Source organism: Myotis daubentonii, chromosome 16 (assembly GCF_963259705.1).
Source record: "Myotis daubentonii chromosome 16, mMyoDau2.1, whole genome shotgun sequence".
NCBI lineage: Eukaryota > Metazoa > Chordata > Mammalia > Chiroptera > Vespertilionidae > Myotis > Myotis daubentonii.
This window is the reverse complement of record NC_081855.1, coordinates 43,432,977-43,460,220: the sequence shown is the minus strand read 5'-3', so window position 1 is coordinate 43,460,220 and position 27,244 is coordinate 43,432,977. Positions and strand designations below refer to the sequence as shown.

The 27,244-nt window shown below is 59.4% G+C and overlaps 1 protein-coding gene across 3 annotated transcripts; it reads right to left on the bottom strand.

Moving 5' to 3' along the window:
- Positions 1–1,072: 1,072 nt before the first annotated feature.
- On the bottom strand, positions 1,073–22,439 carry ADAM11 (ADAM metallopeptidase domain 11). Of its 3 annotated transcripts, XM_059670400.1 has the most exons (27): positions 21,768–22,438; positions 21,142–21,317; positions 11,862–11,938; positions 11,559–11,625; positions 10,561–10,646; positions 10,397–10,472; positions 9,952–10,018; positions 9,816–9,883; positions 9,402–9,476; positions 9,255–9,326; positions 8,890–9,056; positions 8,275–8,359; positions 8,073–8,163; positions 7,877–7,928; positions 7,330–7,429; positions 7,177–7,248; positions 6,968–7,060; positions 6,563–6,643; positions 5,979–6,029; positions 5,827–5,890; positions 5,505–5,604; positions 4,677–4,796; positions 4,419–4,587; positions 4,215–4,329; positions 4,036–4,126; positions 3,435–3,452; positions 1,073–2,924 (listed from the first exon to the last, which is right to left on the bottom strand). In XM_059670400.1, exons 1-27 carry the CDS (start codon positions 22,216–22,218, stop codon positions 2,909–2,911), a joined length of 2,700 nt encoding a protein of 899 aa, XP_059526383.1. In that variant the 5' UTR covers positions 22,219–22,438; the 3' UTR covers positions 1,073–2,908. The 3 variants fall into 3 exon arrangements, with proteins under 3 accessions (XP_059526383.1, XP_059526382.1, XP_059526384.1); XM_059670399.1 differs by having other exon boundaries at positions 1,073–3,452; positions 21,768–22,439; XM_059670401.1 differs by lacking the exons at positions 10,561–10,646; positions 11,559–11,625; positions 11,862–11,938; positions 21,142–21,317; positions 21,768–22,438 and having other exon boundaries at positions 1,073–3,452; positions 9,820–9,883; positions 10,397–10,466.
- Between the last annotated feature and the right edge of the window lie 4,805 nt (positions 22,440–27,244).

The following is a 27,244-nucleotide window of genomic DNA, read 5'->3' as shown; positions in this document are numbered from 1 at the left end:
TCCCACCTTATTTCAGTTTCCCGGGCTTAGCTATTGCTACTGAATAGCATCAGTTATTGTAGACTCTAGACTTAGAACCTATCGTTATCCAACATGGTAGCCACCGGCTGCATGTGGCTATCGAGCACTTGACATGGGGTCCTGGCCCTGGGGCGTGGGGCTATGATCCGGGAGCTCCCAGCTGCTCATTCTCCCCAGGCCCTTGTCGGCTGCCGCCATTTCTTGCTCCCAGTATCTCCTCCCTGTCCCCACCTCTCTCACTTATCTTTCCCCTGAACCAGCGGGACTCCCAGAGCCACAGTCCCCCAGGCCCAACGTGGTCTAGAGGGAAAGAGGAGAATAAACCCTCCTGGCTCAAACTGGGTCCCCAGCGGGAGGAGCGCTCGCCTTGCCCAGTTCCTTCCGGCCCCGGGTGCAGCAGGAGGCAGCAGAGGTGGGAGAACAAGTTCGCTGTGGGCCCAAAAGCACTGTGCCCTGAGTGGGCAGTCTCAGCCCCCTTTCTGGGGTCTGAGAGGTGCGGACGGGCCTCTCCGGTCTCCCACCTTTTAGAAAGATGCTTTCCAATTCACTTCCCCGCTGCTCTGCTTTGAAACCAGCGGGCCGTTATCTTAGGAGCGAGAGGAAGCGGAAGGGCCAGACCCTCCACCCAGTCTGTGTCTATTTCCTGGCTGTGGATGGGAAAGTATGTCCTGCCTCCTGGCCTCCCAGCGCCCAGTCCGAGGTGCTAACTTCCTGCCTCCAGTGCCCCCCCTCCCCACCATCACATATCATCACCCTCCCTCCGGCGCCAGGAAGGACAGGGAAGGGTCCCCTGGTCACAGTGCGGTCGCTGACGCAAAGGAGAGACGCAGGTTGGTGTGAGCCCCCAGAGAGGATCTTTAATTGATGTTTCTGTCCCTGCCTCCCCACCCCGAACCCCAGGTGACATATTTACAAGATGCTATATGCAGCCTCTAATCGTCCCTGGGCGCTGCCAGGGTCCGGGCAGGAGGATGCAGACAGCTGGGAGCCACGAGGACTGGTCACAGGAAGTCTTAAGTTCTCCACCCCCTCCACCCCCCCTCCACCCCACTCCCACCCCCCATACGCACACAGTCATGTCCGTGTGTGCAGAGGTATTCACACTTGTGCGGAGACGCGGCTCCAAACGCTTGTGCCGGATGCATCGGCCACCTGTGCGCACGTGTGCACCACTAGAGGGCGCCTTAAGGTATCGCAGCAAAAGTGCAAAACCCAACCCTCGCCCTCCTGCCCCAGCTTGGGGGTGCTGGTGTAGCAGGACTGGCTAGAGGGGTACCCCACACATCCTCCTTGCTTGGGCAGTGCCAGCTGAAGCTCAGTATCGAGGACCCCACTGTCGCCGCATCAGCCCCCGAAGGGTGTCCATGGGTCTCAGTCCCCAGTTTGCCCTGAGGGGGGTGCAGATAAGCAGGGAGCCGTCTCCTCCACGATTCCCCTTCAAAGATGCCCCAGAAGCAGAGGGACTGAAACAGGCAGCTCAAAGGCCCGGGGTGTTCAGGAATCCCTGCGGAGTCAGGGTGGGTACCCCTGGGGGGAGGGGCTCCATTCATTTGTGGCTTTCATCCATAGGTAGTTTGACCCCCATCTTGCCCCTGCCAGCCGGTCTTCAACAGCCAAGGAGCCAGAGCTCCTCTGTCCCAAGCGAGGGTCCCGAGGGAAGGCCATGGGCAGGACTTGGTTTGGAGGAGGACTGAGGAACTCGGCCTGGCCTCCACCTGCCTGTCACTGCAGTGGGCGGGGCGTCAGAGGACGTCACGGGGGAAACAACTGTAAACTTACTACTCGGCCCTGGAATTGGGTAAGGAGTGGGGTGGGTTTGACAGGGCCTTGAGGAATTTTCTAGAAGCTGAGGTTCATACATGAGACCTGCCTTGTCCTACCTCCTTATGCGCATCACAGGCAGAGCCCCTGACCCTCCGGGCACTGGCCACCTCTGGCCTTCCCTACTTGGGAGAGTCCTCCCAGGAAAAGACGGCCCAGCCTGGGACCTCTAGGCCACACCAGGGGGCACCTGAACCCTGAGCCAGCCCCACAGTCGCCCTTCTGGGAAGGGGGAAGGTGCCATTTTATTTCAGGGACTATTTTGTAGACCCTCGAATGCATGCATCCTGGCAAGGACAGCAGGATGGTCATTTTAGAATTAAAGACAATCTGGGACATGTGGTCGCCGTACCCATAACCTAGGCGTGGGCGCGGAACAGGCAGCTTTGGTTTGAATCGGCACTCAAACTTCTCTCCAAGCTCAGCAGGGCCGAGAGGAGGGAGCAGCAAGGATGCCGGCCCCTACCTGGCTTGGGGACGTCCATGTCCAGTGAGAAGACCCCAGGTGTGGTCATCCCAGGGGATGGCCATGCCTCAGTTCCTCCAGTCCCCCCCCCAGATTTCAAAACATCCCCACAACCGCCCTGGCCCCAGCACCCCCAGAGTTACATTCATCAGTTAAGATTCAGTTTTGTTTTGTTTTTTTAAAGTAGATGTCAGCCCCCTCTCCCCAAGTCCCAGAAAGCTAAAACCCTGTCCCAGCTGCCTGGCTTTGAGGAAGGGCCATCCCAGGCCATGCCCCTTGGGGCATCCCTCTAGCCCTCCCTCACCACCTGAGCTGTGGCAATCTGATGATGGAAGCTACATTCACACAGGGAGAGTTGGTGTGCAAGGCCAAAGCCACATGAGGTGGGGTGGGGGACCACGAGGGCAATGGCCCTGGCATGGTCCACCCTGATGGTGTGAAGGGCAGGGCCACAGCCCCCCACCCACACCCCCATGGGGCCAGGAATTGGAAAGCTGGGCCCGGAAGACATCGCATGGTGCCTCCCTCCATGGCTGGGAGGAGGCAGCCTCCTAGTTCATGGCTGAGATGTGGGCGCCAGGCTCGGAGGGAGGGTGGCACTTAGGCACCTCCGGACCTGGAAGGCAGACGGGGCATGGGGGCATCATATGAGGGGGAGCCCAGAGACAGACTCCTCTCCTCGCCCCAAGCCGGGCCCTGGGGGCAGCAAGTCAAAGGCTGGCCAGGGAGGGGAGCTGGCGGGAGGTCAGACAGCGGTGACATGAAAGACAAAACAGATGGGATGCAGAGGGAGGCTCCCTTCCAGGGGGCGGGGGCTGCGGAGAGCGGGGGTGGGGTGGGGGCACAGCTCCAGCGTCTCCCTGGCCAAGAGTGGTGTGGCCATAGGAAGGGCAGGAGCAAATGGACCTGAGGGGATGTCTGGGCAAGAGGAAGTGGCAAGGGCAGGCTAAGGACTTTCCTCTCCCACCCCTGCAGGGACAGCAGGGACAGCAGTGACGGTGGGGGTGGGGGAATCAGCCCTGAGCTCCCATCAACAGAATGCGAGGTGACAAATGAGATGGAGACGGGGACAGCGGAGGGATGACGTGGCCAGCATCACACTGCCCCCTGCTGGGTCGGGTCATACCTTCCTCGTCGGATGTTTCTTCAGGAGACAAGCAAAGGACAGGCAGAGAGAGGAAGGAAAAGAGGCCATTTGCGACCTCCTCCTCTCAGGGAGGGGCCTTCAGTTCTCATGAGACGCCCTGCCCCTGAGACGGCCAGGGCCCTGGGGCCTGGACACTAAGGACAGGCCCAGGGAGCGATACTGGGTTTGAGTCTTGATTCTGCAACTCACTCACTGCGAGACCCTGGGCCCCAGGCCCCTCCTTAGCTAACACTGAGGGTGTCAGACCAGCTCCAGGGCCCCGACGCAGGTGCCCACCGTCGGCTGGGTGGGGCCTAGAGCGGGAGGACACGGCCCCGTCTTGGGCAGCGCTGCTCAGGAACTCTGTGGCTGGATCACACTGAGGCTCAGTGCGGCCCAATTGTCTCATTTTTCAAGGGAAGCTGGAAATCACATTGTTAATGTCAAATCTCTGGGTTTTTTAAATGTGAGCAACTAATGTGTGACCATGACATGTGAGCTCTGACTTAGCTAATCGCTCAGAGAGCCCCCTCCGCTCCAACAGCCTGGGGTTCTGATAACCCCCAGGACACGAGGGGATGTAGGGGGAGGCGTCTCTTACTTAAATCCCCAGCCTGTGCCGCCCAGGACGATGGCTGCGACGAGCACAGCCCCGGCAATGGAGCCAATGATGATGTTGGTGCCGCTGGGACCTGAGGAGGAGGGCGGGGCTCGGTTGGCAGGGACAGGCATGGCAAACAGAGAAGACAGAGCCCCCCCCTCGGCCAGTGCCAGCCTCACCCTTATATCTCTCCGTCTCCCCCGTGGGCGGAGATGTCGGCAGGGGGTTGTGAATACTGCAGTCTTTGCCCGTCCAATCTGGCTGGCAGATGCACTTCCCTTCGTTGCTGCAGACCTAGAGGGGAGGTAGGGCCAGTCACAGTAAGCAGGGCCCTGTGCCCTCTGTTAAGGCTCTCCTGTCATCCCAGGCCCCCAGGCACCCACTCCATGGTGGGAGCAGATGCGGCGTTCCCCACTGCCCGGGCAGGTGCTGAAGTTGAAAGCAGAGGCTGGCAGGCAGCGATGATCCAGGCACAGCATGTTGGGCCCACAGGCTGTGCCGTCCTCCACGTAGCTCAGGTCTGAGCCATCGGCCAGCTGCACATGGCCACCCCTGGGGAAACAGCATAGCCAGCCTCCGCACATGCCCCTACCCCATCACAGCTGCAGCCTCCCTTCCCCAGCCAGGGTCCCAGCCAGCACCTGCAGTCCAGCTCCTTGCCCTGGTGGTAGAAGGTGACACTGCTGATGTCTCCTCCTAGGTCCCCCAGCCGAGGAGCTCCGGAGATATTGACGCAGAGGAGGAAGCCACAGAGCACGTCCCTGGTGGGTGGTGCGGAGACAGTGAGTCCCGTCTGACCTCTGATCCAACTTGAATTTGCCTTCTCCCCACACGCTGATTTTTTACACATTCTCCCATCGGGACTCACAGGCATATCTTAGAACAGTGATGGCGAACCTTTTGAGCTCGGCGTGTCAGCATTTGGAAAAACCCTAACTTAACTCTGGTGCCATGTCACATACAGAAATTTTTTTTAAAATATATTTTTATTGATTTTTTACAGAGAGGAAGGGAGAGAGATAGAGAGTTAGAAACATCGATGAGAGAGAAACATCGACCAGCTGCCTCCTGCACACCTCCCACTGGGGATGTGCCTGCAACCAAGGTATATGCCCTTGACCGGAATTGAACCTGGGACCCTTCAGTCCGCAGGCCGACGCTCTATCCACTGAGCCAAACCGGTTTTGGCAGAAATTTTTTGGTATTTGCAACCATAGTAAAACAAAGACTTATATTTTTGATATTTATTTTATATATTTAAATGCCATTTAACAAAGAAAAATCAACCAAAAAAATGAGTTTGCGTGTCACCTCTGACACGCATGTCATAGGTTCGCCATCACTGTCCTAGAAGAACCTACTGTTCCATCTCTGAAAACAAACAAGCAAGCAAACGAAAAAACCAAACCAAACCAAACAACCCCCGGCCCCAGAGCTGGGGAGACTCCGCCAGGAGCTTGGCAACTCACTGCTTATTGCACTGGGCCCAGCCGGACCCCTTGCGCCCACAGTTGCCACGCTCTGTCCCCTCCACGTTCAGCTTCTCATAGCAGAAGCGATCAGCAGCCACTGTAAGAAGGTGATGCCAGGTGTCACCCCAGTCACAGAACCCACCCAGCACCTCAGGTCTGCACCTCCAACACGATGGGTGACCCCCGGTCCGACGGGGACCCTGAGAGCCTGGGGAGCCACACCTTTGGTGGAGGGCGTATTTAGCCAGAACCTGCCCCTCTTCAGACTCTTGATTCTGGGTCCTCCAGAGTCCCCTCTCCCACTCCTAGCCAGACCCACCGTGGCCCCACAGGGCTTGGCACTGCCGGTCCCGGGTTTTGCAGCGACCTCCGTAGCAGCGGCCCTAAGGGATTACAGGAGACAAAAGGGACTGACATGCTGCCTGGTCAGAGCGGAGACAACAAATTGTACTGAGCCCCCCACCATCATACCTGTTCGTGATCACAGTAGTAACCGTCCAGTTTGTGTAGGTTGGGGGGACACTGCAGAGAGAGGGGCTGGGCTGAGCAGAGCACTCCAGGACTGAGAGGCGAGGCTGGCCCCAGGGAGGAAGGAAGGGGTGGCCTAATGCCCCCCCAAATGGGGCTCATGTTCAGGGTTCTTCCATGTCAAGAACAAGGAAAGGTCTGGATTGGAACTCAGATGCACAGGTGGCAAGTCCCGTAGCCTCTCCCTTCTCCCTGTGTCCTGCACCCACTCCCCAGGGCTGAGGAACTAAATGCCTGACAGGACTTAAGAGATGTTAACTAATATTACCACCCACTCCGATCGCTAGCGCACACCAGCACCGCTGCAGGCGCTGGGAACGCCAGTCAGACTACAAATACTGGTTTATAATGGGAAGAGTACAGCCAGGAGGCACGAGCAACCCGTTTCTCAGATGAGGAAACTGAGGCTAATCAGCGGCGGCGACGCCAGCAATGGAACAGAGGGGTGCGGAGAACGGTCGTCGCCCCGACACAAAACGACAGGATGAGAGGTTGCCTCCCCCCGGGTTCTGCAGGGCCGGGCGGACCTGACTAGAGTCGCCAGTGCAGGACTCCGCGATGTCGCACTCATTCACGGCCTCTCGGCAGGACACACCCCGCGGCTCGTACTAAGGAAAGAAAGAATGTGTTTCAGAGCTCAGGCAGGGATGGCCCCCTCCCCAGGATCCTGCCCCCCCAGATCTGTACACCCCCCCTCCTGCCTCACGGCTCTTCTAGCCCCGCCCCACTCAGAGCCGCTCCCAGGCCCGATCTCGGCTCCGCCCCGCCCACTCCTCGCAGCCCCGCCTTTAACAGACCGCACGCCCCGCCCTTCCCCGTCCCCATTGGTGCTTTCTTCGCGCCAAGCCCCGCCCATTCAGTTTGCCCGCCTCCTTCAGCTTATCCGATCGTCAGCAGCAGGGTCCCTCCTGGTCCCGCCCCTTCCCCCTCACCTTGCAGCGGCGACAGCAGAGCCCGTCGCTGCACATGGCGTCGTGAGTCAGGGTGCACTTCTTGCAACAGTTCCCGCCCGCTCGGCTGCACTCCTGAGGGACGCGGGGAGAAGGGCAGGGAGCCCGGCGAGCCCGGACGCTCCCCACCTAGGTCCTCCCTGGCGCCCAGCCCCGAGTTCCCCGGCTGCCACCGGGCACAGGCCGCTCACCTGCACAGAACCGCAATCGCACTCCTCCCCTGCCTCCACGAAGCCGTTTCCGCACTCAGGGGGGTCCAGCAGCTGGACGGGACGGTGTGTCAGGAGTCGGACTGGGACCCGCCCCGAGCCTCGCTCCCACGTTCCCCGCCCGTGGGCTGGTACCTTGAGGGGCTTGTTGAAGAGGCAGCTCCCGCCGCCCTCCTGCAGAAACTGGTTGTACTCGTCGATGCTGCAGCGCGAGAACTTGCGGGGCAGGTAGAACCTGGGCGGGCATGGGGGGCCGATGCCATGGTTCCCGGCCCGCGCCTTCCCTTCCAGCTCAGCCCCTTCTCAAGATTGGGGATGGGCTGCACCGGGGACTCGGTCACCCCCTCGCGGAGACTGAGAATCTCTGTGCACGGAGACTGCACAGAAATCCTCCCGCCTGCCGGTCCCCTGCCTGCAAGGCCTCCGAGAGTCGGAAGTTGCAGCGCCAGGAGGGAACAAGGCTTTGTCGCCGCCCAGTGGCGACAGTGGGCACTACAGCCTGGTTAGTTGGGTGTCTCGCAGGGAATCTGGATCCCCCTGTGCAGAAAACTGGGTTTCTTGGACTCCTGAGTGGTCCCGACAGCTGGACCTCTTGAAGCCACCAAGTCCAGACTGTCACCCAGTGCTCTTCTGGGATTCTCCTCGTCCAAAGCCTTCCCCTGATTTGTTTCCCAAAACTCACCCAGTGTCCTCCATGATGCAGCCCAGCCAGTTGTCCGGACACTTGCAGTCCCCTAAGAGGTGAGCCAGGTGTATGTATGTAAAGAAAGGCGGATAACCGCCCCCCCCCCCGCCCCCACGGACACCCTTTTCACTTCTGGAATTGCTGGGTGGGGGTCTGGGCTGGTTATGGGGCCATATGGGGTCTTCCTTGATACCTGCTGAGCTCCGGTGTTTATTCCACATCATGCCCAGGTTTTGCCCCAGCGTCTGGGCCAGGGTCACTGCCATGGCCCCCATATTGTCGTACTTGGGGTGAGATGTATGGAGCACAAAGATGTTAACATCCCTCCAAAAGGCACAGGGCTCATGCCCTCAGCCCTCCCACCCCTACCCCAGCTGTGCCCCCACACTGCTCACCTCATTCACACCCCCACCCCTGGACAGAGAGCAGATGCCTCCCACGTAGGCAGCCCCACTACTGGTGCTCTGGAAAGTCCTGCCCCTGCAAGGGAGAGGGTTGTCAGGAAAACCTCCTGCCCTTCCCAGAGTGGCTCCCATGGGCTGTGAGGGGCAGACAGGGAGCCTCCCCAACCAGAGACCCTCCTGGGGGAGGTCAGTATTGCCCTTCACACCAGCCTGTGTGGTCTCAGGCAGACCCTTTCCCCTCTTTGGGTTGTTTGCCCATCAGCCAAATGAGAGGGTCTCATTAGATCATCTGTAATTGCAACGACCTTGCATCAGATTCCTGCCCCCCCCCCCGCCCCCCGGAAGGGATGCTGGGAAAGTTTGAAAAGGGAAGAGCAAACGAATGGGAGGAGATGGGCAGAAGTGACCAGGGATAGGGAAAGGGGGCATCAAGTTAAGATGCAGGGGAGGATGCCCAGCCTGCTGCAAGGGGCTGGGGGCAGGTACAAGATAAGACCGACTAGTCCCAGACCCCGCATGATCTCCTGGCACAGAGCAGGTGTCAGTAGCCCCACGCACCGCAGACACCAGCAGAGGCTGGCAGGATGCATGGGGCGGGGGACTCACGAGAAGAGGTGGGTGGCATCGCTGGGCTCAGGCAGGCCCTCCCGCCGATAGACCATGAGACGGGCCAGGGTCTCCAGGAGGTCATCCTGCACCTGGATCTTGTCCCCGTCTGCCCACGTTTCCATGGCAACCAGCACTATCCGGGTATTGAGCTGTTCCTTGTACATCTGGGCCCAGATGGGAGAAGATGGGGGGAAAGCTGGAGGGTGGGAGTGGGTGTGGGGGGAATAAGGCTGGAGGGCTTCAGTCTGTGCTTCCAGGAAGTGGGGTTCAGGGGCTGGTAGTGCCCTCGATGGCTCACCCCAAGGATCTATGTGGCTGGTGGGGGGTTTGGGGTGAGAGGGAGGGGAAGGCGGGCTGCTCACCACATCGGCCAGGTTCACCACGGACTTGGCAAAGTTGCTGGTGAGGACCACAGACTGTCGCATCTGCTCAAACTGGAGGAAGAGCGGTGGAGGGCCAGGCTGCTTCCGGCCTCTCCCCCCGGAGTCGCCCGCAGCCTGGGAACTTACCAGCTGGTGGTCGTTGATCACGATCAGCTCCACATACTTGGTCTCACTGTGCACTGTAGGGTGGCCCCGGCGGACCTGGGGGGCGGGTGGGCACTTGGAATCAGTCCCCTCCACGCCTGGCGTCATGGCCAAGCCATGGACAGACCTAGGGGCCTGGACTCCATCCAGGGACAATGCCAGCCCCCACTGGCAGGGGTACCATTCCGCCCCAGCCTTGATAGGAGGGCAGGCAACCCCTGTTAGCCCACTGTGGGGACACAGGGAATGAGGTGGGGGGGCTCCCTCCCAGAGATGGCGCCCTGGCCCCAGCCACATCAGTCTGAGCTCTTTGCCCCAGCCACGGTTGGGGGTGTCCTCCTGCTCTGGACCACAGCCTGAGGTCTCTGCAGCCCGAGGTCTGTGCGGGCCCCGTACCTGCCTTTTCCTTCTCAGCCTCGGCCGGTCCGGAGGAGCAGAGTGGGCAGGGGCGGCGAACAGGCAGTCTGGGGGAAGGGAGAGGTGAGGGGGCGCACAGCTGGTCCCCTCCCCAGCCCCACTTTTCCTCCTTTACCTGGTTCCCTGCATCCAATGGGGGCTGGGAGGAGCTGGGTCCGGTAAATGAGGTGGGGATGTGGTCCCTGTGACGAGGGGAAATTAGTTCTTGGAAGGCTGACTAGGTCTGCGCTGAGCCCAGCTGGGAGGGGGGACAGCTCCAGCCCTCCCCACTCCCCCCCGCAGAGTGACCCAGAACTGGCCAGAGCTCCTGTGTCGGATCTGATCTCCCAGACGCTCAGATTCCAGGGTCAGGACCTGGGGGCGCCCTGAGCGACAGGGGCAAAGGACACTAGAGCCCAGTGGAAGGTTCCGGGGACACTGGAGCTGGGGGCAGGGGGAGGGAATCAGAGCCGGGGTCACCGAGGGCAGTGAGGCTGAGGTTACCAAGGGGGGAGGAGGGGATAGTGACAGCCATGAGGATGAGCATGGCAGGGCTGTCAGAGGGAACAGCGAAGGCTCACCCGGGGGGCTTCCCGAGGCCCGGCCATCTCTCTGGGCTCCACGATGTAGGTGAAGTTCCCGTCCGAGAAGACCCCACTGCAGAGAGAGCGGCGCCACAGCTCCCCACCACCCCAGGCCGGGGCTGGAGGCTTTTCCCGGCCGCCCAGCCCCTCCCCATACTCACTGCAGCCCTTGGCAGGTGGAGAGAGCAGCAAAGGAGTGGGGGTTCCCTCGGAGCCGCCCCTGGTAATAGCAGTGGTCTCCCGCCCCCTGGAGGAGCAGCAGAACGTTAGGGGACATGCCCCCGGCCCTGGCATGAAGGCGGGAGGACAGGTGTGGGCCCCTGGAGGAGCCCGTGTGCAGGTGGCTGCAGGCCTGGGGACACTGGGTTTGACGGCCGGGCCCTGCTCCTAACTGGCTGTTTCACCCGGGCGATTCCCTAGCCCTCTTTGGGCCTCCGTCACCTCACCTACAAAAGGAGGCCGCTGGACTACATCTGTGGTTCTTAACCATTTGTTAGGGCTGCTGCAGGGACCCCAGGCTCCTTGGAGAAGGTAGCATTCATATAGCACCTACTCTGTGCCACACAATTTCACACAGTGTGTTCACAGATGCCACTGCCTCCGTGGACCACCCCTGGACACCTGGTCTGTGTCTGAGGAACTGTGAGCAGCATGTGTCCTCCTGGCCCAGCTCGTGGGTCAGAGGGGACCAGCAGCCCCTCCCCTGCTTCCTGCAGAATTACTTGTGCTCCAGTTACTGAACAGGCTGGGGTGGGGGTGGGGGGGGAGGCTATTTATAGATACTCATTCATCTTGGCTGGGTCCCGGGGCCTCCAGGGCTGGCACCCTCGTATCCCAGGCAGCCAGGGATTCCCAGGGCCTTGGTGCTGAGCGAAAGGACAGCTCCCCAACAGCCCCCTCCCAGAATGCCTGGGCAGGGAGCAGTGAGGGTGCTTGAATGCCTCCATGCTGGGCAGAGAGCTGGCTGGGCTCAGGCCTCTGGAGCTGGGCAAGAGGAGCTCAGGGCTCCACACACCCTTTGACATCCACCCCGACTGCGACCCTCCAAACCTCAACCTGGGGAGAAACGGAGGGTCCGGAGGGGCCAGGCCCATCCCAAGTGTAAAGGACACCCCTGACTCCATCTCAGTGGCCTCCTGTCCTTCCCAGAGTCACTCACCGTGCTACGCTGGGTTGTCCCCTCGCGGCTGAAATGGCGCTCCACGTATTTGGAGGAGAGGAGGTGACTGGAGCAGAATGGGCAGGAGGAAGGAACGGGTCACTGGTGGGTCTGGGCTGGGCTCGGGTCCCGCCTCAGCTCAGATCCAGACCCCCTGGCCCGGCTCAGTCTCCCCACCCCATCCATCCATCCAGCCAGCCAGCCATCCATCCATCCATCCATCCAGCCAGCCAGCCAGCCAAGCCCAGGCCAGGCCTGCTCCCCGCCTGTAGCCCCTCCTCCCAGGCTCAAGGCCACACTCACTGGTTCAGCTCCAGGTCCAGAGTGAAGTTGGAGTTGAAGGCTGGGATGACGAAACTCACCTGGGCCAGGTGGACAGGCTGGGGGTGGGGAGAGGGCAGAGGGAGGGTCAACCTGGGGAGGCCTGAAGGTGGGAACTGGGGAGTCAGGGGAACCCCAGGACAGGGAGTAGCCCTGGGGAAAGGAGGGCCCAGTGCAGCTGCCGTGGGGACCGTTGATTGTGGGGGAAGATGCTTTGCACAAGACCCTGTTCCTTCCCTGGGGAGTGTGCACACCTGGGCACAGCCCACTCTGCCGTCCGGGTCAGGGCACGGCGTGCAGCAGAGGGGGCAGGTGCCAGCCCACCGCCTCTGGGGCCAGTCTCCGGAGCAGCCAGGATGGAGAGGGCAGCTTGGCCTGCTCACTGCCTCAGGCCAGGCCCTCCCTGGTGTTGGCAGGGCCGCCTCACCCTCAGGTGGACTAAAGAGAGGCCCTCAGAAGTATTACAGGTAAGGGGCAAACAGGAGGTGGGGTGCAGTGTGACCCTGGGAAGCTGCTGAAGCGGGTGCCTTCCTTCCTGCCTCCCTACCCCGGCCCAGCCTCAGTTTAAGGAGGACCTTGGACTCTGCAGACGGGGGTGGAGTGGGCTGGCGTTGGTCACGGGGCCCCTGGCAGCTGGGGTGATGGGCTGATGCCATCCTGTCAGGACGAAAGAACCTGGCTCCTGTACCCCAAGTCCATTGCCCAAAGCGGCTCATCTTTAATATTTCAATCCCACGGTTAATTTTTAAACACGGAAGTTTTCCTGATAAATTTTTCAGAGGGGCCTGTGCAGTGGGGCTGGGAGGCTCCAGGTTGTCATGACAACGCACCAGGCCTGAGCAAGCTACTGTGGGGGTTGGAGACTCCAGGCTTGAAGCTAGTGTGCCCAGAGGGAAAGCCACCCGAGAGAAGAGGGGACAGGAGAGTTTGGGCTGAGGGGGAGGTGGCCTCCTCAGCTGCCAGATCCCCACCCCAAGCCTCAGGTCCTACAAAGATCCGGAGGTACGGGAGAGGTCTGGGGGGTGGGGGGGGGGTGGGGGGTGGAGCTTTCTTCCTACCCGGCCTGTTTAAGAAGACTGGAATCCGGGCCCCCAGATGAGGTCCCACCACTGGGCCATAAAGAGGTGAGGAATTTGTCTGTGCCCTTCTTTTGGGAGGAGCAGGTTGCAGGACAGAAGGAAGCCCTGAGTCATGAAATCCCGTCGTCCCATGCTAGCTGGCTCCCTCGTCAACCACTGAGCAGTTATTATGTGCCCGGCACTGTTCCAAATGCTTTACAAGTCTTGTCATATTTGATCTTCCCAACAACCCAATGGGATAGATACCACTGGTTTCCCTATCTGACCGGGAAACAGCCACAGCGATGCTCACTGACTTGCCCAAGGTCACACATCTAAGAAGTGGTGGAGCCCCACTGGCGTGGCTCCGTGGTTGAGCGTCGATCTCTGAACCAGGAGGTCACGGGTTGATTCCTGGTCAGAGCACATGCCCAGGTTGCAGGCTCGATCCCCAGTGTGGGGCGTGCAGGAGGCAGCCGATCAATGATTCTCTCTCATCATTGGTGTTTCCAACTCTCCCTCCCTCTCCCTTCGTCCCTGAAATCAATAAAACTATATTTAAAAACAAACACCAACAAAACAAAGAAGTGGTGGAGCTGGGATTCAAGCCTAGAAAATCAGCTTCTAGGGCCATCTGACCCCAACGGTGAGATAAGATGGAAATGGCCCAGGTCCATGAGAGACCCTGGGAGAGGGGGTGAGGTTGGGGGTCAAGGGCCAGAGCTTGGGTAGACAGCCCTCTGAGCCTCCAGGCACTGACTCACCCCATCCCAGGCTGACTGAGGCTCCAAGCTCCATTCTGAACCCCTAGAGCAGCGGTTCTCAACCTGTGGGTCGCGACCCCTTTGGGGGTCGAACGACCCTTTCACAGGGGTCGCCTAAGACCATCGGAAAACACATATATAAGTACATACTGTTTTTGTGAGTAATCACTATGCTTTAATTATGTTCAATTTGTAACAATGAAAATACATCCTGCATATCAGATACTTACATGACGATTCATCACCGTAGCAACATTACAGCTATGAAGTAGCAACGAAAATAATTTTATGGTTGGGGTCACCACAACATGAGGAACTGTATTAAAGGGTCGCGGCATCAGGAAGGTTGAGAACTGCTGCCCTAGAGCATCGGTCACACTTAATAGAAAGTCAAGGACAAGGAGTCACTGCTTCCCTCTCCTCCCCACTGGCCTGACCACCTCTGCTCTGCCCAGCCCCCGGGGCGGGGGGGGGGGGCGGTGAGAGGAGGGAGACCAAATAACTCGGCGGGTTTGTCGGTTCCCACCCAAACAGGGGGTGGGGAGACACAGGAGCTTATCCCTCTCAGAAGGATGAGGAGGACCAGGCAACCCCACCTCGGTCCCCAGGATCTCTGTACCCCAGGCACCTGGGAAGGGGGCTCCTGCTGGCACCAGAGTCCTCATACTCCCCAGGCAAGCTTTAGGCCCATGCTCGATCAAAGCCAACCTGCTCCTGCCCGGCCTGCCTCCTGCCCCTGACCTGCCCCTGACCCCTCACATCATTCCCCGGGAGCCCCTCCTGTCCCCTGTCACCCTCCCTCCCCTGGGCCCAGCTCAGCACAGCTGGTGACCGGCTGGCGAGGCCTCGACCCTATGCCCTGCTCTTGCTTCTTGCTCCCTTGCTCCCCGGCCATCCGACTCTCACGTGCTGCGGCTCATTTGATCTCAACCTGCCCAGGATGTCTGGTGCTCATCTTACAAAAGCCAGGCAGAGACCCAGGGAAAGGCACTTGGAGGTGACTGGCCCAGGGCCACGCTGGGGAGGTGCAGGGTCAAGTCTCACTCTCAGGCTGGGGTTGGTGCCACAGCAGCTGTGGCCACCTGGCTGGAGTGACATGCCCTCCCCAAGGCTTCCCTGTCGCCGGCTCATCCGGCCATCTGACACTTGCTTGCACCCGGGGTCGGACCTGACCCGACACAGAGTGAAGAGGGAAGGAGGCAAAGGTCCCGCTGAAATCCCAAAATACAAAAGCGGAGGCCAGGCCTCCACCCCAGACCTACAGAGTCGGCCTTGCGAAGGGGGAGACAAAGGATCTTTAGGGTTCCCTAACGCCCTAGAAAATTTGAACACCCAGGCACTGTCCCCCAGAGAGTCACCCTGAATCCTCCTCCAGAACCGCCACCTCCTGCCTCGACCTCCTCTTCCTCACCCTCTACTGCACCCACCAGCCCACAGGCAGTGGTTCTCAACCTTGGCTGCACATTAGAATCACCTGGGAATCTTTTTTTAAAATATATATTTTATTGATTTTTTTAGAGAGGAAGGGAGAGGGATAGAGAGTTAGAAACATCGATGAGAGAGAAACATTGATCGGCTGCCTCCTGCACACTCCCCACTGGGGATGTGCCTGCAACCAAGGTACATGCCCTTGACCGGAATCGAACCTGGGACCCTTGAGTCCACAGGCCGACGCTCTACCCACTGAGCCAAACCGGTTAGGGCTGGGAATCTTTTTAAAATCCTGATTTCTGGGCCTCATCCTCCGGAAATTCTGTTTCTTTCTTTCTAATGTTGTGGCCCCACCCCATAACAAAGAAACAGAATTTCGGGAGGACAAGGCCCAGAAATCAGGGTTTTCAGAAGATTCCCAGGTGATTCTAATGTGCAGCCAAGGTGGAGAGCCACTGCCACACTGCTCCTGGCGGTTAGGCAGTTCACATCTCAATTCAGCGTTTCACCTGGGTGACCATTAGTCCCTGGAGCACAGGCTACACCTGCCTTTTTCCCTGCCGGGGCTCATCCGAAGGCCTGAGTGAGCTGCTTAACCTCTCTGAGCCTCAGTTTCCACATCAGTGAAATAGGGTTGTCGTGAGGATTAAATGAAAGCTCCCTTTTAAAAATATATTTTTATTGATTTCAGAGAGGAAGGGAGAGGAAGTGAGAGATAGAAACATCAATGATGAAAGAGAATCACTGATAGGCTGCCTCCTGCACACCCCCCACTGGGGATCGAGCCCGCAACCCAGGTGTGTGCCCTTGACGAGAATCGAACATGGGACCCTTCAGTCTGCAGGCTGACACTCTGGACCAGGTGTGGGCAAACTTTTTGACTCGAGGGCCACAATGGGTTCTTAAACTGGACCGGAGGGCCGGAACAAAAGCATGGATGGAGTGTTTGTGTGAACTAATATAAATTCAAAGTAAACATCATTACATAAAAGGGTACGGTCTTTTTTTTTTTTTTTTTTAGTTTTATTCATTTCAAACGGGCCGGATCCGGCCCGCAGGCTGTAGTTTGCCCGCGGCTGCTCTATCCACTGAGCCAAAGCCGCTAGGGCAGTGGTCGGTAAACTGCAGCTGGTGAGCCACATGAGGCTCTTTGGCCCCTTGAATGTGGCTCTTCCACAAAATACCACGTGCAGGCGCGCACGTACAGTGCGATTGAAACTTCGTGGCCCATGTGCAGAAGTCGGTATTTTGTGGAAGAGCCACACTCAAGGGGCCAAAGAGTCGCATGTGGCTCTCCAGCCGCAGTTTGCCGACCACGGGGCTAGGGCATAAAAGCCCTTTTTAATGTGTTATTATCACAAGGATTTGTAATAATAATAAGTGAAAAGAAGGAAGTGTAAATGGGCTTTGAGGAACTGGCTAAACTGCATGAGCTGGCTGGCAGACGGGAGGAGCCAGAGAAGCAGGGGCCCATCTGGGAGAAATCCCCTCCCCCAGCTGCAACTCCCCCCAGTTCCCCAAGATGCAATGAGGCTCCACTTATGATCAGGCCGAGGGCGTCCCAGATAGAAGAATTGGATGAATTTCTGATAACCAGATCTGGCCTAAATTTTTGAGGACAGAGTCACTCCCTTACAGGGTCATTAGTCCCTCTGAAGACAGACTTTGGACAGCTGGGTCCCTCTAGGCAGCCAGCAGGGAGGTCAAGTCCACAGGCCTGAGTCTGGCCGGAGAGGCAAGACTCCTGTCCACATGGCTCCCCTGAACCCCGCCCAGAGCCTGACAGGTAACCCCCAAATGCCCTGGCTCCTGTTTCTGACACCCAGCCCTCATGCCAGCACCTGGCCCAACACTCAGGAGGGAGGCCAAGCCTCACAGATGTTGAGCATCTGCTCTTGCCGGATCCTAGGCAGGACACCTGTACACACCTCCTCTCTCATCTTCACAGCAGCCAGGCCAAAGTGGAGCTGACTGTGATCCCCATTTTATGGATGGGGACGGTGGGGTTCAGAAGGCAGCAGCGGCTTGCCCAGGCCATGCAGTCAGAAGCGGGGGAGCTGGGACTCCCGGAGGCTGTCCTGCTCCAAAGCCACAGGGGCAGCCTTTCAGATGGAAGTTGTTTAGCCTCCTGCGTGAACGCTCCCTCTGCCCAACCTCACGGCAGTGCTCAGTTCACAGGCGTTGCCGGAGGGCTTCCAGGGTGGCATTTCCAGTAAATGCTGGTCTGTGCCGTTCTCAGGGGAGCTCAGCCCAGTGACTGAGGTCCCCGCCCCCAGCTGGCTCAGTTGAGGGTCTGCCTCCTGGGCCTGGGACCCAAACAGCCCTGTTCTCTTGCCCACACCCTGCCCTCTCCTTGGTTCAGAAGGAGTTGGGTTTCCCAGGGGCAAGCACAACCCACAGAGCAGTTTAGTGTGGATTACGAGGGTCCCCCTCAGAACACAGCAGCCTCATGGGCCCACTGATTTCATTCAGCCCACTTGCCGGGCACCCCCTGCTCCGAACAACCAGCCCACTGTTCCACTGTGGCCCTGCTTGTCCCCCTGCCTCAGCCCCCAGCTGCAGGCTCCCTGTGACCACAGGTTTCTGCACTTCCAGAACCCTACACCTCTGGACAGAAGTGAGGTGCTGAGAGCAGTTGCAGAGAGGAAAATGGGTCCCCTGTGCCTCTCTTCCCTAGACCCCTGAGCGAGAAGCAGACAGTGCGCTGGTTAAGAGTGCTGCTCTGGAGCCGGTGTGGCTTAGAGGTTGAGCCTCAGTGGGTCCCAGATCCCTTGCTTCTGACTGCATAGCCTGGGCAAGCCAGGAACCAGGAGGTCACGGTTCAATTCCCGGTCAGGGCACATGCCTGGGTTGTGGGCTCAGTCCCCAGTGAGGGGAGTGCAGGAGGCAGTCAATCGATGATTCTCTTTCATCATTGATGTTTCTCTCTCTCCCTCTTCTTTCCTCCCTGAAATCAATAAAAAATATATATTTTTAAAAAAGAGTGCTTCTCTGGGTATCAATCTTGACTCTGCTACTTCAGTGCTGTGTGACCTGGGGTAGTTACTTCACTTCTCTGTGCTGGTTTCTCCTGGAGTTGTGATGATGAAATAAATTAATAAATGTAGCCCTGGCCGGTGTGGCTCAGCTGGTTGAGCATTGCCCCATGCACCCAAAGCTCACTGGGTTTGATTCCTGGTCAGGAAACATGCCCAGGTTGGGGGTTTGGTCCCCTGTCGGGTTGGGGTCCATAAGGGAGGCAACCCATTGATGTTTCTCTCTCTCCCTCTCCTTCTCCTTTCCTCTTTCTCTAAAAATATCAATAAAAATATTTTTAAAAATTAATTTAAAAAAATTAATACACATAGAAGAGTGCCTGCCCCAGTAAGTTCCCAGTACGTTGTAACTTCTCTAGTTTCTAATTCCTGCCTGGTCACCTCCTCCCAGATCCCCCCTCACCAAAGCCAGGAGTCCTTGCACACCAAACCCTTTCCTGTCACCAATTCCTGGTAGTGGGTGGGCTGAGACTATCATCATCGCCGTCCTGATTTTACCATGGGCTCAGAAAGGTGCCACGACCAGCCCAAGGCCAGAGCAGGCAGCACTCCAGGCCCCACCACGCTGGCCCTGCCAGCCAGCATGTGCCTCCACACTCACCACAGGACCCACAGCAGATGGAGATCTTGCTGCTGACCCGTCCCCTTGGTTGGCCTGAGGTCCTAAACCAGTGCAATAACTTCGGACAACGGCGCCAGGGTGGGGCATTCCTGCCGGGACACTTGGGCTCAAGGTTGCACTGTCTCCACCATCAGCCCCGAGGTTGAGGCCACAAGCGCTCCAGGGAGAGATGCCAGGTGGGAGATAGAGGTTTGCAAGGACTCCTTCTGGTCAGGGGGAAGTATCCTGGACGCGTCCTTTGGTCTCCCTTGGCCTTCCACCTTGCATTGAGTGGGGCTGGGACCTGCCCTCAGAGCCAAAATCCAGAGTCCCTGGGGGCCTGGGCATAGCGGGTCTTGAGAAAAGTACTCCACTGCTTAAGATCTGATTGACTTTGTTTCTTTTGTTTGTTTGTTTTTCTAGGATCTGATTGACTTTGGGCAAGTTATTTACCTTCTCTGAGCCACAGTTTGCTCATCTGCAAAATGGGCAGACAAACGTTACCTGCCTTACAGACTTGTGAGAATTCCACCTGAGGGAAACTGAGGTACAGAGAAGGCCAGCCTATGAGTGAGTTCCCTGGGGGGCTGCAGTGGGGTAAGTGTGACGGCTGAATCCCAGAGAGCCTCTCCCCGCTGGAGGTGGCCACTGCCTCCCAGATCCACAGAACCCTCCACCCCCACCTCCTCGGACAACCCCGTGGGCAGATTCAGACTTGGTCCCTCATACACACATCACACATGTCACCCGCTCACCAGCAAAGCGACACCCAAAGAGACTCTCCCCCTCTGCATTCCCAGTCCATTCAGTCCAACTGGGCCATCCAGCTCTCCCCGCACTCACAGGCACCACCATCCCCCAGAGCAGCCCCCTTTCTGGCGGACTGTGCTGACGGAGCACCCACTCTTCCTCCCTACTTAGTCCGATGCTTTCTCTCCCTTTGTCCTTGGCCCCACCTGCAGCGTCACCCTATGGTCCTATCTGGACATCCCCCAAAGCACCAGACAGGAGTCCTGGCACTCAGGCCCAGCAGTCACCTCCTGGCCAACACAGCCTGGGGGTGTACAGTTCACAGGTGGGGGTACACCAGGGAAGAGAGTCAGACTAATGGCCACACCCAGCCAGGACACCCCATCCCTGGCCTTGAGACCATCCCTATTGCCATCTACCACCTCCCAGGGAGCCTGGGTAGGTGCTGAAGGCAGCCTCCACCCCTTTCCCTCCCACCCCCCACCTTCCACTCCCCCATTGTCGCCCCCCCACCCCCACCCCACCCAGGCCTGCCGGCTCAGGACCATTAACTCCCCCTCCCCCCACGCCGCACTGCCCTGAGTGATGGTCCATCTATTATGCATGCTGCCTTCCTGCTCCATTCCATTTCCCGAGTGCCGCCCCTGCACCCCCACAGCCCCTCCACCCCCCCCTAAGGGCTTTTAACCAAGTACATTAGGCAGGGCCAGATGCCAGTCTGACAGATGTCCACAGTTAGCCTCCGTTTCCCTCCGTCCTCCCTCTGCCCGGACCAGTTACCTCCCACCACAGTTACCTCCCACCACTCAAGACTTCAGTTGCCCAAACGTCCCAGCCTCCTCAGAGTCTCTCCTCTATTTCTGCCAGCCCTTCACCAGCCCATCCCGCCCTCCGCCCGCCCCCGGTGGCCTGGCTAACTTTCAGCTTTGAGCTCCTGGAGAGCTGAGGCAAGGCGTGCTGAATGAATATTCCATCTGGGTGATTATTATTCACATAATATTAATTAATTATTAATTGCAATTAATCTCCTTCATTCCTAACCTTCCTCTGGGAGGCAGGAGGGGCCTGGCAACTGAAAGGGACAGGGGGTGGTGGCATTTGTGGGTGTGCTTGTTGGGGCCTGGAACCTTTTTCCAAGGCCCCACCCTCAGCGAGGGCAGGAAGGAGAACAACATGCCTATCAGCGCAAGGGGGAAACTGAGGCAGGAGCGAGCACTAAGCTGTTCTGAAAAATCCCACTACCAGTGGCTGTGGCAAGAACCCAGGAACCCTGGCCCCAGGCTCTTCACTGCTTCTCCCTGCCCTTCCTGCCCTCCCCAAGGCCCGTTTGGATAGAACCACTTGCTTTGGCAGGAGAGGAGTGGGGGCTGGCAGAAGGCTGACCAAGACCGGACTGAGCCCTGGCATTTCAGTCCGCTGAGGGCAGGGGATCCCCATGATGATGGAGGGGCCTGGAGCGGGGCAGGTGGGCGCTCCCACTAGTGGGCTCCATGGTGTCCATGTACAAAGGGAAGCATCAGGAGCCAGCAGCCTGGGAGGCGCCCAACCCTTGGCTGCCCCTGGCCTCCCTTGGGCTCTGAGGCCTGCTCCAGCCCCCTGGCCTCCCCTCTCAGCCCCACTCACGGGGCCACTGGGTGCCTCCTGGCGGACCCTGGTGTCCAACTGCTGCTTTCGGACTTCTCCCCCGGAGCTCTCCCCCACCAGGCGGCTGGGCTCTGTGACCTCAGGCACTTCTGGGCCCCACAACTGAGGTGCGACCCTCCAACGCAGAACTCCAGCAGGACCCCAGGTCCCAAGACCTGGGGAGACAAGGCCATAGCTGTAGGCAGATGCCCACCGTGGGGCGGGAGACCTGGGAATGGGTTGGGCACCCCCACCCTCCACGCGGGCATTGCCCTGGGCGGCCTGGGGGACTAGACAAGCTGCCCTGCAGAGGGAGAGTCCGAGGGATGGGGAGGGGGCCGGAGCTTCACTCCTGCCAATTGTCACGACTGCCCCCAACCCCCCAAGCCCGCCGAGACCTACAGAACCCGCCGGCCAAAGGCAGGGGGATGGCCGCGGGGGGCGGGCCAGATGGGGACAGGTGGGTGTCCGCGCCTCCCTCCTCCCCCGCCCCCGCCCCCACCCTCCCGCGCTCCGGACCGGCTGTCACCCCGGCACTGCGGGGAAATGTGGCTGCAGCGCCAACCGCCGCAAAACCCGGGGGGGGGGGGGCAGGGAGGGCGCGGACCGCGGCGGGGGTCGCTCACCGGGCGTGGGCAGCAGCGGCAGCAGCAGCAGCGCCGCGATCGCCCAGCGCCGCAGCCGCCTCATGGCTCGTTCATATCCTCCGGGTCCGGGGGCTGCGGCTGAGCGGCTCGGCGCGGGCGGAGGCGGGGCGCGGGCGGGGGCGCGGGCTGCGGAGCCGCGGGCGGGGGCGCCGGCCGGACGGGGGGCGAGGCTGGCGGCGGCGGCGGGGAGGGCGCCCGGCTCAGCGCGCTCCGGCCGCGGCCATCCCGGCGGGGCGGCGGGCCGGGTTAAGAGCCGAGCGGCGAGCACGTGAGCGGAGGGCCCGCCCCCGCCCCCCGGCCCTCCCCCCCAGCCCCGCAGGGCCCGGGCCACCGCGACGGGAGGACAAAAGAGGCGCCGCCCCGGGGCCGGCCTCCCCGCCCCGCCCAGGCCTCCCCCGGCAGGTGCAGGGCCGGGCGCACCGGTTCCCATCTCGCGACCCCCTCCTCGGCGATCGGTCCCGGAGCTCCGAGGACCCGCAGGTTTTAGGGCGAAGGCGGCAGGGTCCACAGGAAGCCCCGGGCTCTGACCTGGGGACCCGCCGTCTGGGGACCTGGGAGATGGAGATGCGGGGGCGTGGCTGTCCCCGGCCCAGGTTCGCGGAGCAGGTCCCTGCGGAGTCCTCCCCACCCTCGGTCCAGATCCCTTCCCATCCACAGGCGCCTTTTCCCGCTCAAAGAGGACCCTGCCTCCAGGAGGGGTTCAGGATTTGCTGTCCCTGAGCCACCCGGACAGATGGCCCCCGAGTCCCTCACACGGGCATTGCAACCCTTCCCCCCAAACATCCTATTAACTGGCCAGGTCATTCACATGCTGCTGTCATGCCCCATTTCTGCCCCTCCCTTGTCAGCCCAGATCTTTGAGGAGCAGAAATACCTGTGGAGCCCCCCAGCTTTCCTTCTCTAGCCAGACCAGGTTGCCTCGCCTGCCAACCACCTGCCCTACCAACCTACCACTGGAACTGCCCTGCGCCCCCAACCCAGATACTGGGGCCCTGGGCAACATGGGTCCCTGACTGGGGGCTGGGATCTCTGACCACTGCTAGGGATCCCAGGAGCCAGAGACTGAGATGAGGTAGAGGTGGTGGAAGTGGGTACCCCCGGTGAGGCCCCCCTCTGACCTTGTGCCCAAAGCCAGAGACTCCTTGAACCCACCCTGGGAGACCACAGGTCACTGAGGAATAGGAGTGGAGGCAGGGAACCGTTCCTGGGTCCTCTGCTTTCCTGAGGACCCAGGGCCTCCACCAGGAATGGGGGAGCTGCCTGCGGCTGGTGACAGCCCCCCTCATTCTATTTTAGGCTCAGGAGAGGTGAGAAGGCGATTTCCCGGGAGGCACTGACATCAATGCTGGGAACGGTGACTCTCCCCTTCCAACCACCTGCCACTCCAGACCCAGAAGCTCAGGAAGGCTGAGGCCATTGTTCCTTCACGCTGGGAACCTCTTAGGGGTGAGGGGGCTCTCGGAGATGAGGACCTACTATGCGACATTCCCTGACAATTACCCAGGAGGGAGAGACTGGGTTCCTCATTTTACAGATGGGGAAACGGAGGCTCCAAGAGGCTGCTGGAGCTTCCCAAGGTCATACAACTAGCTGGTCAGAGGTGCATTCCATACCCAGGGCCCCACTCCTCTCTGGCCCCACCTCTGCCTTTTATCTTGGATCTAGAGGAGACTGGTCCCTCTGGTCCCTCTATACCCCCTCCTCCTCCCCACACACAGCACCAGGTGCATCTGTCCTGCCCCACCTGTGCCCTGGTCCAGGGCCAAGTCAGTAAGCCCTGAGCCGATGTGCTCCCAAAAGGATAGGTGGGTTTGTCATTTCACAATGGAGGGCCCTGGGCATGGGGGAGTGTGGATCCCCTCCTTCAACATGCCCAGGACCACACAGCAAGCCCAATCTGTGGCCTGGGCCTCCAAGACTGAGGCACATCCCTACCATGTGTGTCCCGGGTTCCTTGTTGGGGAGACCTTCCTGAACCCCCAGAGTGACTTCTGGGCCAGCTCCAGTGGAGGCTCAATCTTATGGTCATTGGTCCCCGAGAATTCCTCATCTTCCTGAGTTCCCAGCTCTAAGCAGGCATCTTGGCCCTCATCTGACCACATCCCATTCCTCAGCCCGAGGCCCCCCATCTTGTCTTGCATGTCAGCTCTGCCACAAACGCATGCCTTTCCCAAGTTGGAAGCCGTTTCAATTCCCTCACGCACCAAACCAAGGGTCCCGGGGAGAATCCCAACCTACCCCACCGCGATGGCGGGCTCCTTTGGCCCCTGTGCCCACTGCCTGTTTCTCCCAGGAGAAGGGAGAAAGTAGAGGTTGGTGGTCACTGTTTCCGTCCGATGTCACCCTCGGGGTCAGTCCTGCTGAGGAAGCCGTTAGGCTCTGGTCCCGCCCTCCCTTAGGCCCCACTACCAGTTCTGGGCCTCCTTCCCCTAGTTCTCCCCACCCTGTAGCCGATTCTTCCCTCCAGTGTTTCTGCACAGAGGCCACGCTGGGTCGATGTGGAGCCAAGACCTAGCTAGTCTAGCAGCTGCAGGTAAGGGGTGGGGGTGGGGGTGGGGTGGATTCAGCTGCCTCAGTCCTGGGGCAGAGTGATGGGCAGTGATTCCTGCCCACGGAAGATGTTCAGGCCCTGAGCCCAGTCCGTGGGGCCTATAGCAGAGACCACACCAGGCAAGGGGGCTGGGATTTCATCCTGGCTAATGGCTGTGTGACCTTGAGCAAGTCTCCAACCTCTTCGAGTCTCAGTTTCATCTGTGAAAAGGGGGGTAGAAAAGCCCTCCTTCACAGTGAACTGATGAGCCTCAGAGAGGTTGGGGGACTCGAGCTACTGGATTAATTTATCCTCCGGTGCCTGGTGCACAGAAGGGGCTCGCACCATCCGTGTTGACCTTCAGGTGCCAAGGAGAAAGCCCAGGACCCAAGGGACTGCTTTATGGCTTGGGGGCCTCGGGGCCCTCTCTACCCAGAGCATGGAGAGACTGTGCCTGGGGACGTGATACTGGTGGGTGGAGAGCGGAAGTGCCCACAGTATTGGGACAGGGCCTTCATTGTTTTCACCCAGATCCCAGCGCAGTGTCTGCCCTTTCCTCCAGTGGAGGACCACTCCTGTGATTGAATGTTCCTCCGGGGAGCCTCATGCTCCCCCCGTTTTCTGACCGGCCCCCTTCTTTAGTCTCTGCAGCTCTTGCCTCAGCAAGTTGGAGGCATCCAGGTGCCAAAATCCTGGTGCAACATCCATCCTTTGAGAGCTTCATAAGGGCACAAAGGTAGTCATGCCCCTGAGGGCCCGGCACGCTACGGGAGGATGTGCAGGTTTCCTCACCCACATCAGGGATCCTCCGAGAGTTCTGGGAAACCACCCCAGAAAGTGGGTACCGGGGAGGAGGTGACTCGCAGAGCCCTAAGCAGCTTCATCCACAGGATCACCCTGGAGATGAGGATGCGTGTCAGAGAACCATCCAAGGTGGGAGATTAGAGAAAATGAACCTATTGAAATGTCTAGGAGGGAGCTCACAGGTGTGTGTGTGTGTGTGTGTGTGTGTGTGTGTGCGCGCACACGCGTGTAGGTGGTGGTAATGCTAGTTTATTGAGTGTTCGCAGTGTGCCAAGCTCTGGCCCAGTACCTCCAAAGGTCAAAAAGTGGCAGGATCCAAATTTGAACTCAGAACTCTGTGGCCTGAAGGCTTACACTACAGGGTTCATAGAGAATATGGAATATAAACATGAAGAGAGGGGCATTCCAGCCCTAACTGGTTTGGCTCAGTGGAAAGAGAGGGGCATTCCAGGTCAGAGACCAAGAGCAAAAGACTCACTATGGTTAGAGACACAAGCGGATCAGCCTGCCTGGATGGGGTCCGGGCGGAGGGGGAGGGGGCATGGCAGAGAACACCAGGAAGCTGGGTGGGTGTGAGGAGAGGACGGTCAGCAGGGAGTGAATAGGGGGACATGGGACTGGTTGGAGTGGCCGGCCGAGGGGGCAGGTGTTAGCGAATGCCAGGAAAGACAGGACAGCGGGAAGGGGAGCCAGTCTTGGACCAGGAATGAGTTACCAGGTAAGTAGGTCTGTGTTGGCAGCAGGATGGGAGGGGTGTGAGGGATTGGAAGGAAGGACCCTTGAAATCATGTCCTCCAAGCCCCTTTCTTAGATAAGGAAACAGGCTCATAGTGAAGGACTTGCCCAGTGAGTGTGAGTTGGGGTGTTGGCAAGACCTGCCTTCCCAGCCAGCCCAGGTGAAGATTAGAATTCAGGTCAAGGCCGGAGCTACCAATTCAGGTCATAACTTGAAGTGAAAGAGCCCGTGTCTAGGCAAGAACAAGGATCTCAGACCCTCTTCTGGGGAAGCAGTGAGGCTGGAGGGCTCATTAGAGCGGACTGCCTCGGGGCAGACACCGCAGGCCTATGCTGACTGGGGGAGGCTGGAGAGAAAGGCGACCAGGCTAAGCTGGGGCTGCTAGGAGTAGGGAAGCCAGGGTTCGAGAAAATGGAAAAGGAGAAAAGAAACCTGGCTTTGGTAATTAGCAGGTGATCCAGCGACCTTGGAATGGACAATGCCAGCGGTGCTTCCATGATGGAGGGCTGGAGGGGGAGGGAGGTGCAGAGGCGGCTATGGCTATAGACCAAGGAAGTAGCCAGAGAACAGGAGGGAGCATTCCTCGAGCTACTGGATCAATGCGAGTGTTTTCCAGGCTGGAGCTTTCAGGGGGAGGGAAGGAGAGCTGGGGAATCCGGGGCGGAAACGGATGGACAAGGCCAGCAGGGGTGGGGGAACGAACACAGGGTTGGCCTGACTTGGGGGTGGGGGTGGGGGCGAGGGACACTGCTTCCTTTGAGTCAGAAGTTGAAGAGGGACTGAGTGGGATGAGGCAGAGGCTGCCGAGTGTGAGCTAAGCTCACTGGTTGAGAGGGAGGGAGTAGGAGGCTTTAAGCCCCCATGTCAAGGAGCCACTGAGGGGCCCAGTATGTCAAGTGGCACCCTTCTGTCCTGGGTCCCCTCTAAGTTTATATCCTGGAGGCAGGAACAGAGACAGAGCTACGGTGAGATGGAGCCTTGGGGCTTGACCTGGTTGAGATGCGGTATCCAAGGTCACAAGCGGTGAGGCGGGAGGGGAAAGTCACAGTTGGATGTGAGGTCCTGGGCAGATGGTGACAAGGGTGTCCGAACCTGGTGTCTGCGAATAGCAGCAGGTGGACGTATCAGAGACAAGGTCTGAGAAAGAGGCGGGGGACCCTCTCACCCAGGGCGGCAGGATCATGGGAAAGGCACTGGGGGACGAGGCATCCCCATGTGTCACATCAGGAACCAGAGGAAGCCGTTGTCTAGGCCCCGGGGAAGGGGGGAGGGGTGCTGAGCATGCCCCCTCCAGGCCGCCACTCGGAGAACAGCAGAGCCCAGTGAGTGACCGGAGGCTGACAGACGCAGGCCCACCTGCCCTCAGCCCTCGGGGGCTAGGCCTCT